A 15023-nucleotide genomic window follows, 5' to 3' on the forward strand; every position below is an offset into this window, starting at 1 on the left:
TTTTTAAATAGCCATTTATACTCCAGCTGGTGAGTTACAGATTGTGTTGTGCTACAGTTGATGGTGCTCAGCAATGAGAATGCTACAGCCTGGCTGACCAAGAGTTTCTCTTCATTAAAAATTAATCCCCAAACCAAGATACCTCTATTTGGGTTATATTCTTAGTTATATGGGAGTTTTAAGAATGTTTTAGAAGTTAAATATTACACAAGTGTAACTTAAAGTATTAACTGTGTTTTCTGTATAATCTAGGTACGGCGTGAACTGGATGAAAGAATCACTAAAGAACTTGAACAGGGTAATGTGTCATTATGTTATGAGTATTTTTAAGGAAGATGATGACTGTTCCTAACTCTTGAAAATAACGGCTTGAAAGTTGTCAAGTTCCTGTATTAAGCACAGGTGTTTTTTCTGCTAGCCTTCCAGTTTAGACTTAAAAGTGAAATCTTCCTCCTAACAAAATATTGTATAGAATGTTATGCAGTTGCCTGAAAAAAACAAGTGCAAAGAAAACAAACCCATTTCCCCCCCCACAGATACACAGGGATTAAGTGAAGTCACCTTTCACTACAGTTAGTCCCCAAGCACCGAGAGTAAAAGAAGCCCTGAGATAAGACTTTTACAGACTTCAGCCATCACTCCTCCTTCCATGTACAACAACTGCATTCAACTTCAAACCATACCATACACGTTTTCTGCTCTTAGTTCTTGATTTTTGCTATGTCTCCTATTCATTGCTTGTATCTGTAGCTTGTATGTTGCAGTCTTTTTTTAATAAATAAGAATATAGTCAATGACAAAACATATCCTTTCTTTAGGAAAAGATCATTCAGTAGTGTTTAGGCAAACTTAAGATGAGTTGACTGCTTGTAATACATAGTGCAAAACGTGCTCTATGAGGCCAGGTGTCCAAAAAGTATTTCCCCCTATTCCATGGTAATTGTTCTTCCAGAGTCACTGCTTTGCAGTGACTGGCACTATTTCAAAGCAGGTAGCCCCTGAGAGCATTTCCTTCTGTTCCTATATGCATTTAATCATATAGAGAGTATTCAGCTGTTGCTTCATAGCTCTTCCCTCGTGTCTGAACAGACACAAAGCCATTGCATTGCATCCATGGGCATTTTGAATGTAACTGCGCATCTGCTAGGAGTCATAGGTTTGGGCACCTGGTCTGAAAAAGGTGGCTGGAGAAAGATGGCAAAGGTGGGTTTGCTTTCTTCGAGTATGTGCTTTCATGGAGGAAAGAGGGTTTTGCTAGAGCAGATACCCCTCAGAGAAGATGCCAGGCTGGGAGACTTGTCCTGGCCTAATTGAAGGGCAAAGGTGTTTGCGTTTTCATGGGCAGATTCTCTTAAAGTTTGTGGTGGTGAATGCAGAAGCTGTTTTTTAGGAGTAGCGTTCCCATAAATCACATTCAAAACATTTAAGGAAAACCGGCACTTGAGGTTGAAGAGGTCTGCAGGGGGCTAAATTTAGCAGTGCTGTTAAGCAGAAGTCATTTGTAGATTCCTTGAAGGTGTTCAGTGTGTAGCCTCTGGAATTTCTTTCACTAGCTTTAAAAATACGGTTGACTGATAAGCAAATGTGGAAAAAAATGTGGGGTTTTTTTCCTTTATGCCTAGCCCTTTCATTGTTGTGTTCTCTTAGAAGTTTATAAAGCTCTTTCTGGATTGTAGTCTCTCCAGTTACCCATAATGTTTTCAGAGTGCCTTATTTGGGCCTGCCTACTGGAAAAGTAACACCAGGACTCTTGTTTCTTTTCTCCCTAGCCACTGCTGAACTTGAAACTGGATCTGCTGGGGCTTCTCCCATGGTATCTACTGACGGCTCTTCAAAAAATTTCCATGTTGACCAGGATCCCCTTTGCAGGGCAATACAGGAGTACCGTGATGTCTTAACAAAAAATTACCTGATTTGAACAAAATGCTAGGGAAAGGCTTTGGAAATCATTTTGTTTACATAGTGCATCTATGGTTTCCCATTCCACGGTTCAGATGCGAAAATGTGTTTATTGCACTCGGAATATAAATTCTTTTAAATGGATGTCAAGCACATTGCACTTACCTATCGGTTTTTTGATGCATAATTGTTTTATTTTGCACTCAAAATAAGAACCACGTCTATTTTTCTGACTAGCAGACCGACTAATCTTGATTCTTGAGCTTTTCAGAACTGTCAAAATGTTTCTTACTGAGGTAGATGCATTATTTTGCTCTACTTACGTCCTGTGTTTTAACAAAAGCATTCCCTTTGATCTGTTTAATCCTTTCACTCTGTGTTTTTAATGTTTCCAGTGTTTAATGCTTAGGACGTTATTCGATGTGCTTTGAGCCCGCTGCTTCAGTGCTGATGCAGTGAGTATTTCTGCTGATACAGTGGAAGTTTTACCAGTGTTCGTGCTGGAGAATAGGGCACTTTACATTGCTGTCACTTGATGTGCCTTAGGCTTAAAAATACTGTGAGTGTATAGTAGTGCCAAGACAGTTGTTGTATGTGATCTTTTTGGTATGTTTGTTTTGTATCACAGAACCACAGAATGGGTTGAGGTTGGCAGGGACCTCTGGCGGTCATCTGGTCCAACCCCCCTGCTCAAGGACGACCAGCTAGGGCAGGTTGCCCAGGACCGTGTTGGCTTTTGAGTATCTCCAAGGATAGAGACTCCGTAGCCTCCATGGGCAACCTGTGCTAGTGCTCAGTCGCCCTCACAGTGAAGAAGTGTTTCCTGATGTTCAGATGGAACTTTCAGTGTTTCAGTTTGTGCCCATCACCTCTCACAGTATTCGTGTTGATTTTTGTATTAAAAGTTGCTGCAGCTTTAGACGTTTGCAGTTCCTACGTCAACACCTGCGGTGCATCTGAAACACTTCATATGGGGGAAAAATGTATGTTAATATATCAACCTTCATTCTCCTCAGTACTTTCTAAAACTTGTGTGAAAGGATAGCCTGTCTTTTCGTTGCTGCTAGCAGCTGACGATGTGGTGACTGTAGCCCAGATGTTGGCCAGTGTTGTAAGACCTGTATGTCAATAAAACAAGCAGTTTTAGTTATTTCAGGGAGTTGCCTGATGTTACTGTAGATCTGCAGTTGGCATTTTGTGTCTGCAAAAGCCACTAGCAGTGAGAAGATTATAGAACAAAGTCCCAATTCTGGAAAAGTAAGATTGGTCATACTGCGATGAATTAAAACTGGAAAATTTTGGGGGTTTTACCTGGTAATTCAAGGACTTCAGTTAACAGGCAGCGAGGATAGCAATGCTGCTGTGACACTATTCCTTTTTATATTAATAAATTTTTGTGAAGTTAATCCACTATTTAATTCCCGATATTCTGTTCCAACTTGATACTTAATAAACTTTGTAACCTAGTACATGGCTTTATTTTATTTTTCCCCTTCTGGACTTTACTTTCCACCCCCTTTCTGGCCCACAGAACTCAACAGAGCTCTCCTCTGCTCACTTCAGCTCTGTTCACAGCTGCATCTTCAGCCTGTCCTGGAGGCCAGGCAAATGGCATCTGTGTCCTTCTCCTCTGGCGAGGCTTGAAGCACAACTGTGTTAAGGTCTGATGTGGACTACGGTTGGAGTATCATCGGTTCCCAGCTCTTCCTGTATGTTACAGCAATACTTCTTGTGGTCCAGGCAGAAGGCAGTGGGTGAGCTTCTCGTAGCCATGAAACACTGGCAAATCCCACAGGTTTTGATCCCATGGGGAGCTGACCGATTGGTAGCCCACAAAGGGAAAAGACGTTAAGAAATTTCTCCAGCCCGCACCAGAGCGGTCAAAGGGAAGTTCAGCTTTTGGTACTTTCTAGCATCTCTCCACAGAGAAAGCAGGTGCAGAACATCTTGGCCTTCACTTTGTGTTCTCATTGTGATCGACTGGGACATGACCTCTTTTCAGCTTCGTTCCTAACGTGCTCTGTGCTGCTGCCTTGTCAGTGAGAGGGAAAAGTTCTTGGCTGGTGGAGCAGCAGCAGAACAGCAATTCAGTGTTGGCATGTGGCGCAACAGGAGCTGAGAGCAGTTACAATAGGGTGGGGGGTGAGTAGTCCTGTTCAAATTCTTCATTAATGATCTGGCAGAGGGTACCCTCAGCAAGCTTGCTGATGACACAAAACTGGGAGGAGCGGCTGATAGGCAGAGGGTTGTGCTGCCATCCAGAGGGACCTCAACAGACTGGGGAAATGGCTGACGGGACCATCACACACTTCAGCAAGGGACAGTGCAATGTCCCACACCTGAGGAGGATCAACCCCAGGCACCAACACCTGCTGGGGCCACCCCCCTGGAAAGCAGCTTTGCAGGAAAGGACTGAGAGGTCCTTCCTGGTGGACACCAAGTTACCCATGAGCCAGCAGTGTCTCCTTGCAGCAAAGAAAGGAGATGGGACCCTGGGCTGCCTTAGGGTATTGCCAGCATAGCAATTCACTAACAGGACCATCACCATTAGTCTAGTCATACTCAATGGCTCTTCAAGCTAGAATCACAAACAGTGCCATTTATTGAAGCAACAGAAATACTGGTTTTTATCCGATTGCTGTTATAAATGCACTGTCTGTAAAGCATGTGCAAGAATAAAGTGCTGAAATACAAAGTAACAAGCTCATTCTCTAAACTTCCTGGGGAATTACTGAATATAACCAAGTGTTTAAGTCTTACCCCATAGGTATCCCTATGGGGGGGGAAAGAGATGTCCAGCCCATTGACTGATGCCTGTAGTCTGGGATTATATCTTCCCTAACATCCCTCTTTCTTGAGGTCATGTTATATTACTTTCTATTTAGGTGGAGCTTGAGTGACTAGTCATACATACCTTTATTACTGATTGGTGTAGAAATCCCTTGCACAGGCTAGGGGAAATTCAGAGCACACACTCAGTGAGGGGTGGTCATACCCTGGAGGTGGGCAACTTTGTGATGGAGGTGTGTGTTTCGGTATTACAATAAGGTTATAATGAGCATGGTTCATCCACGGGGCATGATTTTGCACTTGCACGGAGCTGGCCAGGGCATGGTTCCATGCTTCCATCTAGTTCCCGGACCTGCAGTGATTTATGGCTGAGCTTGGCTGTGCAGCCTTCGCTCCACACCTTCCTCCAACTATCTTAGAGCTAGTACACCGAGCTCCCCCTGTGTTGCCAGCATCTAAGATTGCAGGTTGTGTTGCTTAGGGAACAATCACTGAACCTATTTTCAGTGTGCCAAACATATTTCACCCTGAAAGTTAACTTTTATGAAATGTGGATATAACTTTAGCCTCAATAATTTCACCCCCAGTAATTAATTACTCCATGCGAGGTCGAAGCACAAGTGCAGCTCATGAGGCAAGTTCCTGGTAACAAGTCAGGAACCTGGGGAACGCTGTCCCCAGGTCAGTGTCAGCATCAGGATGAGGCCTTGCGGGGGTGACCAGGGTCAGACACAGCCCCAGGGTGGCTGGGCAGGGCCACGGGGATGGGCCAGGCTGGGACGTCAGCTCACAGGTCTTCAGTGTTCATGAGGCACAGGTTGGATACATGCCGAACCGCCAGTGAGTCAGTCGGCTTTTCTCCTCAGTGGCACTGATTCATCCGGTTGCCCAGGACTCCTGTTACAAACCTCATTTCTTACTGCCTTGAACGCTCTGATCTAGGTACACTGACCTACAAGAGGTTCAAGCAGATATTCAGCCCTGTTAAGGGCTCTTCTTTTGTCTGGAAGGTCATTTATTTGTTTACAGTTCACCCTAAAACGGGCAATCCAGCTACTCGGTACTTCCTGTGAGCAAGCTGCCAAATCCAATAGCCTCATGAGGATGGTACAACAATAGGAATAGCTATAGATACAAATACAGATATGTCCGTACACATAGATATCTACATACAGGTACGTACAATGTGTATCCCTCCAGCCGCCAAGCACAGATACCCAGTCTGCCCCATAGCTGAGCTGGTGTCTCATCTTGAGACTGTGGGGCTGAGGCTCTCCTGGGAGCAGCCCAGACAGCAAGTGCCTTCCTCTGAGTACCTAGTTTGGGTTCCTGCCCACCCTTGGGCTTCTGTCCTCCCCAGGGCCGATGTAGATGGGCCTTTGATGGGCTGGTGGCTCCTGTGATGGGCCTGGGCCAGCTGGAGCAGGGTTTTATTCCAGTGTCCCTTCTTCCTCACCATCCTCAAGCAGAGGAGGTTTTATCACATAACCCAACACTTAATTCCCTAGTGTCTCAATGCCCTCCAGCCTACGCAGGGGTCAGGTTTCTCACCGCTGTGTCACTTGTACCCATTATTTTCCCATCAAACCCCAAATAATTGGCAAGACGACCTTTGGCTGGTGTCAATTTAGACTCTTTGAGGCTGTCCCAGTCTTTCCTCATCCCAGTGTCTGTTAATCTAATGATGTTGCCAATTGCTCACTGATTTCTTTTAACTTCTGAAACAAACAGATGAACAATGCAGAAGCCTTAAATAGCAGTGTGAAAGACTGCTTCTTAATCTGCTTATAATTATATCTTTGCATGCCTTTTCCTAGTACAGCTAGTTTGAGAAGACTGTGAAAATCGTCATTACAACAAACCGCTTCTACATGACAGCCAGAAGCACACCAGCACAGTCTGCAGGTGGTGGGAGGTGTCACGTGATGCCCAGAAAAGGCCCCTAGGACAAGGGGTTGACAACCAATTATTCAGCCTTTACTGTACCATCAGTTTGATTTATGCCTCCTCTCGCCCTTTAGTTACATATTGCCAGTGGCAGATGGTGTTCACTGTTTGCACTTGCAAATCGAATTGATAACTAGATTTCTTGACACTGTCAACCTCAAATATGCAAAATGCTTTTCATCGATAGCACCACCTTTCCCTACTTTAGCTTTAGTTACTGTAATAGCTGACCATTCTACTACCTATTAACTACCGTGAATTATTAATCATTAATTATTGATAGTAATCACTGCTATAACCACAACAAGGACAGTAACTGTTCCACAGGCGAGCAACACAGTCCATCTTTTATTCAGGATAATTTGGACCACATACTAGTCAGGCCTTATGAGCACAGCTGTGTATCGCAAACGACAAGGACAATTTTCACTTTTTAATCTTCTCTTGCCATTTCTGTTTTAACTGTAGAAACAAAGTACAAATTCTGCTCCCACCTCATAGAGCCATCCCCAGAGGTCTGTAGCAGTGCCTCTACATAGAATGGAGCTCTAGGCATCTTCGCAAACAAACATGCTCCCTTCACATTTATAAACACTACACGGACACTACTGCCAGTCACCTCCTTGCTGATGAACCGCTGAGAAAAGTCACTTTTTGTCTCCAGTTGTATTACTGTGTTGATCCTGTGCATACAACTATGTGCCCTGTTGCAAGAATAGACAGTGAGTATCCAACTCAAATGCTCCTCTTCAATGGCTCTTTGTGAAACAGGATCGAGCTTATGTATTCCTGGAGCATCAATGGAAAAATAACCCAGTACAAAGCCAGCAGTCCTTTCACAGCAGCTAGGTAGCCCCAGCAGAAGTTATTTAGCAAGGAATCCTGCATTACACAGGCCCATTCCAGCTCCCTTTTCCACACAATTCTTCAGACAGACTTGATCATCAATGTGGCTTTGTATTTACTGCTTATTGTTTTATACTGTCCTCTAATTTTCCAGAGTTGCAGGGCTGTATCTTGGAAATGCACCAATATTTCAGAGAAGCTGGGCTTTAAAACCTGGTTTGTTTCTTGGCATCCACAATGGAACCGAGCCTTCGTCAATCAAGAAGAAGACATATTTGGGATTTTTTTTTTTTTTACCCATCAGTTTTAGGGCAAGGAAGTAGTCACTTTGAACATGGGCTGAATTTAATCTCCTCTCTATAAACAATCGGCTATATTACTTTTCAACTTTTCCTGAAACAAAACCCTGCACCTGCATTTTGCCATCTGTCACAAGGGGCTCAAGTCACTGTAGAGAAAAATCAGCTTTCATTTTGGGCATGGAAGACAATATGCATAGGTGATCTGGGCATGAAGACAGGAGCAAACAGAGAAAAATATGTACCAGAAGTGCAGGAAAAATGATGGATCGCTGGCTGTCACAATTTATCTATACTTCTTTATGTCCAGATTATCTTCACTGATTAAGCTTTTCTTGGTGCTGTAGTAGAACCTTTGTCATTTTAGAAGTCTCTTGCTTCATTAAGGCTGAGGTCGCCCTTGGCAGAGTGCATGGAAACTTCAGTGATTTCATAAATAATGCTTAGCTGCTTAAAGGCCCAAGATGATGAGGGGCCAGCCAAGAAGGGCTGAAGTTCTCGACACACAGTACATCTGCGTGTGCTGGAGCCTGCCGCGAGGAGCAGGGTAGCCTGGCACCTCCCTTTCCGCTAAGGGCAGTTCTGCTGGCGTCTGCCCTTTGCTATTGATACTCAGAAAAAGCATAATTAGAACCAAACCCCAAACTACTGACATACACAATGTGGCTGTAGAGCATCATACATGTCTTGCCACAAATAAAATGGTATAACTCCCAGCTTGAAGTTTGTCTGTCTTATTGCTTTCTGCACTGGCTGGACTTCTGAAAAATGGTGGAATCAGAGGTTGGAGCATAAAACTCAAAATTACTTGATGGATGTTATAAATTATGCAAGATGATAAACTAACCCCTAGATAAAACAGGAAGCTGTCCCCTTCACCCACATAACCATCATGACTTAAATTATGACAATAACTAACTCTACCATATAGTTGAATTCTTTTCCATTTCTCATCAGAGACTTTTTCCACTCAGATCCTGGCAATTTTAATTGAATGTGAGCTGATGACTTTTCAGGGAAGCAGTCTTGAAAATCAGAAGCGCAATTCCAGAGAGCAATCCTACCCCATTACAGTTACACAAAAGGATCTTAAGCCAGCCTTTTCAAAGACCTCCAGCATTTGCACCACCTAGATTTGATCTCCACTTATGCCTGACTCTTACATCCAGGATGAGTCAGGACAAGCAATAGAAGAAACACGGCAAAAAGCAAGAAGGCCTTTCCGTTTGGCCCCGATGAGCACACACTTCTACGCATTTTGCGCTTGCAGTTTAATCATGGAAATCATTCTGCACGCTCCTACTGCTAATGATCTGATTGTTAGGAGAAAGGCGTGCCCCAGTCCTATTGACTGTTTACATCTTAATGTGCCCTGATTTTGGAATCTATTTCCAAACTAACTGAGGTTCTATTGTGTGATATTTCCTCTGCAGCATCATACATTTTTCAGTCAGCATCAGCTCCTTCGCCATAATCACTTCCTGCCTTGGCTTCTGTTCAGCGCTGCAAGTTGCTGCAAAACAGAACTCCCGTAAATCCGGTCCACATCGACGAAACGTTACAGATGCAGCTGTACTTGGGCGGCAAGTTGGCAAGAACTGGTTTTATTCATTGGAAATGCTATAAACTGAGTTTGAAATGGTTGTAAAGAGCTAGGGTTTTTATTGCTCTGTGTTGTTTCCTGGTCTTTTGCATGCATGTCTCCTTGAATACAATTTTAGCAATCTGGCCCCTGTGTCTGAGGATACTACGTCCCCTGCATGTCCCATCAGTCCAAAATACTGCAGACCCTTGCCCTATACCACCAGCAACTTTGGTAAGACAGTTTGCAGAAACAACACAGCATTCGTCTGCATACCGGTGTCCATCTGTGTTGTAAGCAGAGTCGAAGTCTGAAATTATACAAGTGAGAATGACCAAAGATTTAAGCACAAAAAATCCAAAGCAAGACCATAATTAAAAAAATAACATTTTAGGATAGCAAGCTTCCATATGAAATTGTAGTGCCTTAAAATATTTCTGAGAATGTTTTCTCACAATTTCTCATAACACGAATGACATGCACAATAACTGCACCTGTGTTAAAGAGAACCTTGCTATAATGAGCACTGCTGTAAAACCTAACTTTGTCCACATTGAACAGGTTTCTATCCCGCTTACTTATATTTTATATGGATTTCACTGCTTCAAATCCAGCTTCTTTCATTTCTCCACCTGTATAATTTCCACTCCAGTTTCTGTGCAGAGGACTGTAATCATCACTGCTGGAAAAATCGACGCTGAATCAAAGATAAGATAAACTGAGAGTATAAAGCAAGAAGATGGCAGGACAACCATTAAAGATGTTTTAGTGGACAAAACCAGCACACGCACATGCCCTTGTGCTCCCTCTAGTAGCAACCTTTTATCTAAAAGTGCAAGTAGCAGGCAAGAAGTCCAGCGTGGAGTGAAATCTCTTGGCATTCAGTGGCACTGTGACTGATGTAAGGCTGAACGGCAGCGGCACGTTGTTCAACGCAAGTTCCAGAGTTCCCGGAACGTGCTGCAAAGCTCCAGGAAGGAAGATATTACCGCCTAGATAAGGTCAGGCTTTTAGTGCTAGCAAGCTGTTCTTGGCAAAAGTCTGAATGCTATTTTTTCAGCTTTGATTTCTCCCTTCGTCAGCGGAGCTTTTATTTTCTTCAGGGAAAATGCTGCTACTGGAAGAAATGGCAGCATTTCTGCTGTTACTGTAAAAAAAAAAAAAAAGAAAAACCAAAAAGCAAAAGGACTGAGACAGAATATGGCATGCTGGAAGAAGCCATCAGGAACAGGATTGCCAGAACAAATGCCTGGCTCTTTACTATGATTTGTCATATGGTTTTAACCTAAGCCTGGCACCAGTTTTCCCCGCCTCACCTCAAGGCTTGGTCTGCACAGATACCACCTTCTGGCACATCTGGGTTTTGTGATTTTTTGCCTGTGAATACCTGATAAATAATAAGGCATTCTTCATGTAAGCAACAGGGAAGCTGAGACTGATTGATATGACACAGCTTTTCCGGATCTTTAATGTGGCTGAGGAACTTTCTTCCACTTAAAAGAAAAAAAACAATCCACTGACTTATTTTCATGGTTCTGACCACTAAACTGCAGTTTCCCCAACTGCAAAGCAGAAATAAGACTACAATTAGTAAAAATGAGTGAGGTTGCATACACAGGTGCCAAAAATTGAGACAGTATTGTCTGTCTCCTTGCCTTGTGCTTTCGTCAGTTGTCATCATGACTCCTTAAACCTGCAGCTTGAAGATGCAAGAGAGACACTTTCTGAAGTACCACAGACCAAATATAACTAGCAAGCACAAACCATCTTGATGCTTCACTGCCATGAATCACACTCATAGCTTCTGAGTCTCTCCAGCTGGGACTTCTACCTTCTTGAGAAATGCCTTTATGGTCACTGGCATTTAATTCCTAAAGGAACAACAGTTCATGGCTTGCTATTTTTCATGTTAACTGTGGAATAAATTAAAACCTCTCTTACCAATGCGCTAAGAAGACAACGCTGGTATTTAGGATCATTTCTGTAGGAATCTGCAGAATAAAATTCTCAGTGGAATACAGCTTCACGCAGCAGAGCCGAAGAGGTGGAATAATGTTACCACAGATACAAAGCACCTACTCAAGCATACAGATCTGGTACATTTGCTGTGAAATTAGTGTGGCAACAGCCATGAGATAAATCCGTCAAACAAACCACCCATGTTTTATCTTCAGCTCTAACAGTGTGTTTGATATGTCTTTCTGTTGCTTTACTTATAAAATGAGTTGGAGGATAAACACTAACTCCAGGGACTAACGATGACAGGCTGCAGTTGATAGTGAAGGTTGAGTCGTACAGATATTCTCCACTGTCAGAATCAGTCCTCATAACAGAATCCACATTCTTTTAACGCAGTAACCTACCTATAGGCCATGTAATATTTGAAGAACTTTGCTTGCAAATATGTGGACAGGGATGCACTTCACGTGGACTGCAGTTCAGGAAGTTGCCCATGGACCACAGAAGATGGCTTCTGCATTACTTCATGCACACCACATGAATTTAATTAATCTCTTTATAAGCCAGCGCAGTCCGTTCACTGGAGGCATCCTTTTCCAGTTCTAGTCAAGACTCCAAGATCTCTATTAAACAAACAAAAGGAGGAAGTGACCAACCGCGGGCAATGCAGGAAACTTAATGGAATATGACAATTACCTCCAATTCAGTGTTACTTCCTTTTGTCCTTAGCATCACCTTTCTCTGCCCAGCTCATTTTTGTAAAATCAGTTTATTACTCTGCAAGGACACATTGGATTTTACTGAACATCACCTGTTATTTATTGAATCTTTAATCTAAGTTCTTCGCAGGAAAAGAGAGTTTCCAAGAACACTGTGGACCATGACCTCTTTTTCCTGTCTTAGCAGGGGTCTTGGTGTACCCTGAGGAACCAGCTGACAGTCATTATGGCCACAGTGGTCAGAACTCACTGGGAGTGCCTTCAAGTCTGAAAAGGGAGTTATTCTTTTTTGTTGAGAGTACTTTTCCCTCCAACAAGAATATAGCAAAGGCTTTTTCCAGACAATATTATTCCTCATCTCCCAGGAGACATTTGCTTTGCTGCATCTGTATGATTAGTGGGAAACAGCATGAAGAACTCTTGCCGCAGCCAGCCAGCACTCACCGACTGGCATACTGCTGCTCAATGCAGTAATGGTCTGTGGTGCCTTTTCCATTCCAGTCTTCTTTCATACCTCCTCAGCATCCGAGCAGGTAACTTTTCCTCTCAGAAATTCAGCTCCACTTCTTCATTTCCTCTATGGTTTACCACTTTTAACACTTTTGCTACACTAGCTGCAGTGTGGATTCACCTAGAATCAAGACACACAGCCTTCACACTTGTTGAGCTTCCACCCTAGCCTCACCTGCCAGGGACTGATAGTCTCTAGCTTTCTCTTTTAGAAAGGCTAATACAAGGCCACCACTCTATGTCCACTTTTTGGTTTCAGTCTTGTTTATTTTTCCTACTTTGATTCATTTTGTGAAAGTAAAATTAATGATATAAAAAATTATTCACTTTCATCAGTGACCTATTGTTTAGCTGTACTGCACAACAGGTTTGATTCAATAGAAAACAGTTTCAGACTGGTTACAATTCAACTTCATACACCAAATACTGTTTCCCTGAGTGCTTTCTCCACCATATACTTGCAGCGACCTAGTTATCCACTATAGATTAGAGCTCCTATTAGTTCACAAGTCTATAATTTAATCTTATAATTTTTAAGAGCATATTGGGCCCTACATTAGATTTCAAGAAACCCCTTCTGACCAGGTCTCCTGCCTTTGATCCCTCACCAGTACATCCAGAAGAGGCTTTGGTCAAATCCAGACCAAAACCAATGGCATCAAATTGAAGCAAAATTTGGTGCAGAAATTGAAAATAAATTTGAGCATAAACCAAAAACCACAACTCAGAAAAGCTTTACATTTCTGCTGTCTAAGCATGAGGGTAAGCAAACTCCACAGCTGCCAGTTTTAAGGTTTTAAACAGAACTTTACTTCTGAGCAGGGTCCCGTTTGGCAGGGCTGAGTTACTGCCCACCATCCCAGTCAGACCTGTGAACTGGCCAGCTTCTGCCTATCTCATTGCGAAAGAGTCACTTTGACAATGCACTGCATATCAGCCCCTTTGGGCTACGTGCACCCAGTTTTTGTTAAGAATCCTTTTCTGAAAGGCAGTTTAAATGTATCTTCCTCAGTCCCTTGGAGAATGCCCTAAGTTTAGGTCAGCCTGTAAGTGGCAACACTTTTTAACTTTTTTAAGCTGGAACCCTCCCTGCCCTGCACACACAATTTCACAGGTCCCAGCAGAGTGCATGCATGAGGTCACTCACCTGAAGGGAAGAAGACAGGGTTTGCAGTCTCTATTTTAACTCCTAACTGTGTGAAACTTATTTTCCACATCATGTTTTTCCTGCTTCAGCAATTTCTGAACTATTTGGAACTCTCATCTGGTCACTCCCTGGATTTTATTCATCAGCTTCATCACCTTGGTTCCACAGCTTTGCATCTGAAATAATCACTTTAAGGAGACAGAAAATAGCTTCAACGTCAGCAGCTCATCATATTTTAAGTCCTCGGCCAAACACAGGACCAAGGAGTTGCATTGAAATGATGTGCTCGAGGCAGATGGTCTCCATATGCATTAACATTCCATAATTCTGTCTGAAGCTGAACTCCTCAGCTGTAAAGCAACAGATGTCCCTAGCCATTCCAGTGTTTCTGTAAGTATTCAACCTACGTATCTGAACTATAACTCGCCTAATACATTCAAGGTTAATTAATGCATTTAAAATCAGCTCACCTTGATTCTCTTTGCCTCTGCATTTTCTTCTGCTGAGCCCTAAAGCAGCAAACATACATAAACTGCTTCATTTGTCCTTTATCAAGACAATTCGCTTTCTATACCTTTTCTCTTGTGCCAGTATCAGTGTTTCAGTAGCAAAAGGAATTTTCATTATACACAATTTTGTTGACTGTTTAATGAAACTGGTCGATTATTTTGACATAATGAATTATAACCAGACCTACTGGCTTCCAGTAACCACAGAAAAGCCCTGATTTGCCTTATTTGATGTCTGCTCAGCAATTCCCTGCAGAAACGTGGGCAGAAAACTACAAGACATTACTTTACTAGGTCACGGATAAAGGAGAAAAATATTTGCTGGGCTTCACATGCTCCGCCAAGAAAACAAGCTTGAAGCTGCAAGAATTGAAAGCCAGATTTTATGGAGAAAAAGATATTCAGTTCAATGTATTTGGTTTCCAAACAGTGAACTTGCAGTGAAAAGTACCAAAAACCACTTAATATTAAAATCAATATAAAAAACAAATCTGCACATTTATATATGGGGGACAAAAATATTGGACCCGTTGGCACACTAGAGGACAAGAACAACCTTGTCCAATAGTACCAACTTCCCCTCGCCGCCACCACACCAGTATTTCTGCTGGGTACTGAATAGGATGTGGCCTAAAACACAACATACTGCAGAGCTTGTCCCACTTAACTTGGCTGTTGCTTACGTACAAGCAGAGGTCTATTATGGTTACATGTTGTGATCCTTATATTCAAAATACTATGGCAAATTTCATTCAAAAAAAAGTAATTTCCCTGTCTGAAGTACTCCTGTGTCTTCTAAACTACGTTCTAGCACGA

At 42.7% G+C, this 15023-nt stretch overlaps 1 protein-coding gene across 2 annotated transcripts in view; it reads left to right on the plus strand.

Moving 5' to 3' along the window:
- Window positions 1–3368, plus strand: part of LOC104048328 (ankyrin repeat domain-containing protein 26) — a 59124-nt gene extending 55756 nt beyond the window's left edge. For both annotated transcript variants that reach the window (XM_064446737.1, XM_064446747.1), the window contains exons 36-37: window positions 253–298; window positions 1770–3368. In XM_064446737.1, coding sequence (XP_064302807.1) covers window positions 253–298; window positions 1770–1918 — 195 coding nt within the window. In that variant the 3' untranslated portion in view covers window positions 1919–3368. The remainder of the gene's footprint in view (window positions 1–252; window positions 299–1769) is intronic.
- Window positions 3369–15023: the final 11655 nt, after the last annotated feature.

This window comes from Phalacrocorax carbo, chromosome 1, assembly GCF_963921805.1.
Source record: "Phalacrocorax carbo chromosome 1, bPhaCar2.1, whole genome shotgun sequence".
In the NCBI taxonomy this organism is placed as follows: Eukaryota; Metazoa; Chordata; class Aves; order Suliformes; family Phalacrocoracidae; genus Phalacrocorax; species Phalacrocorax carbo.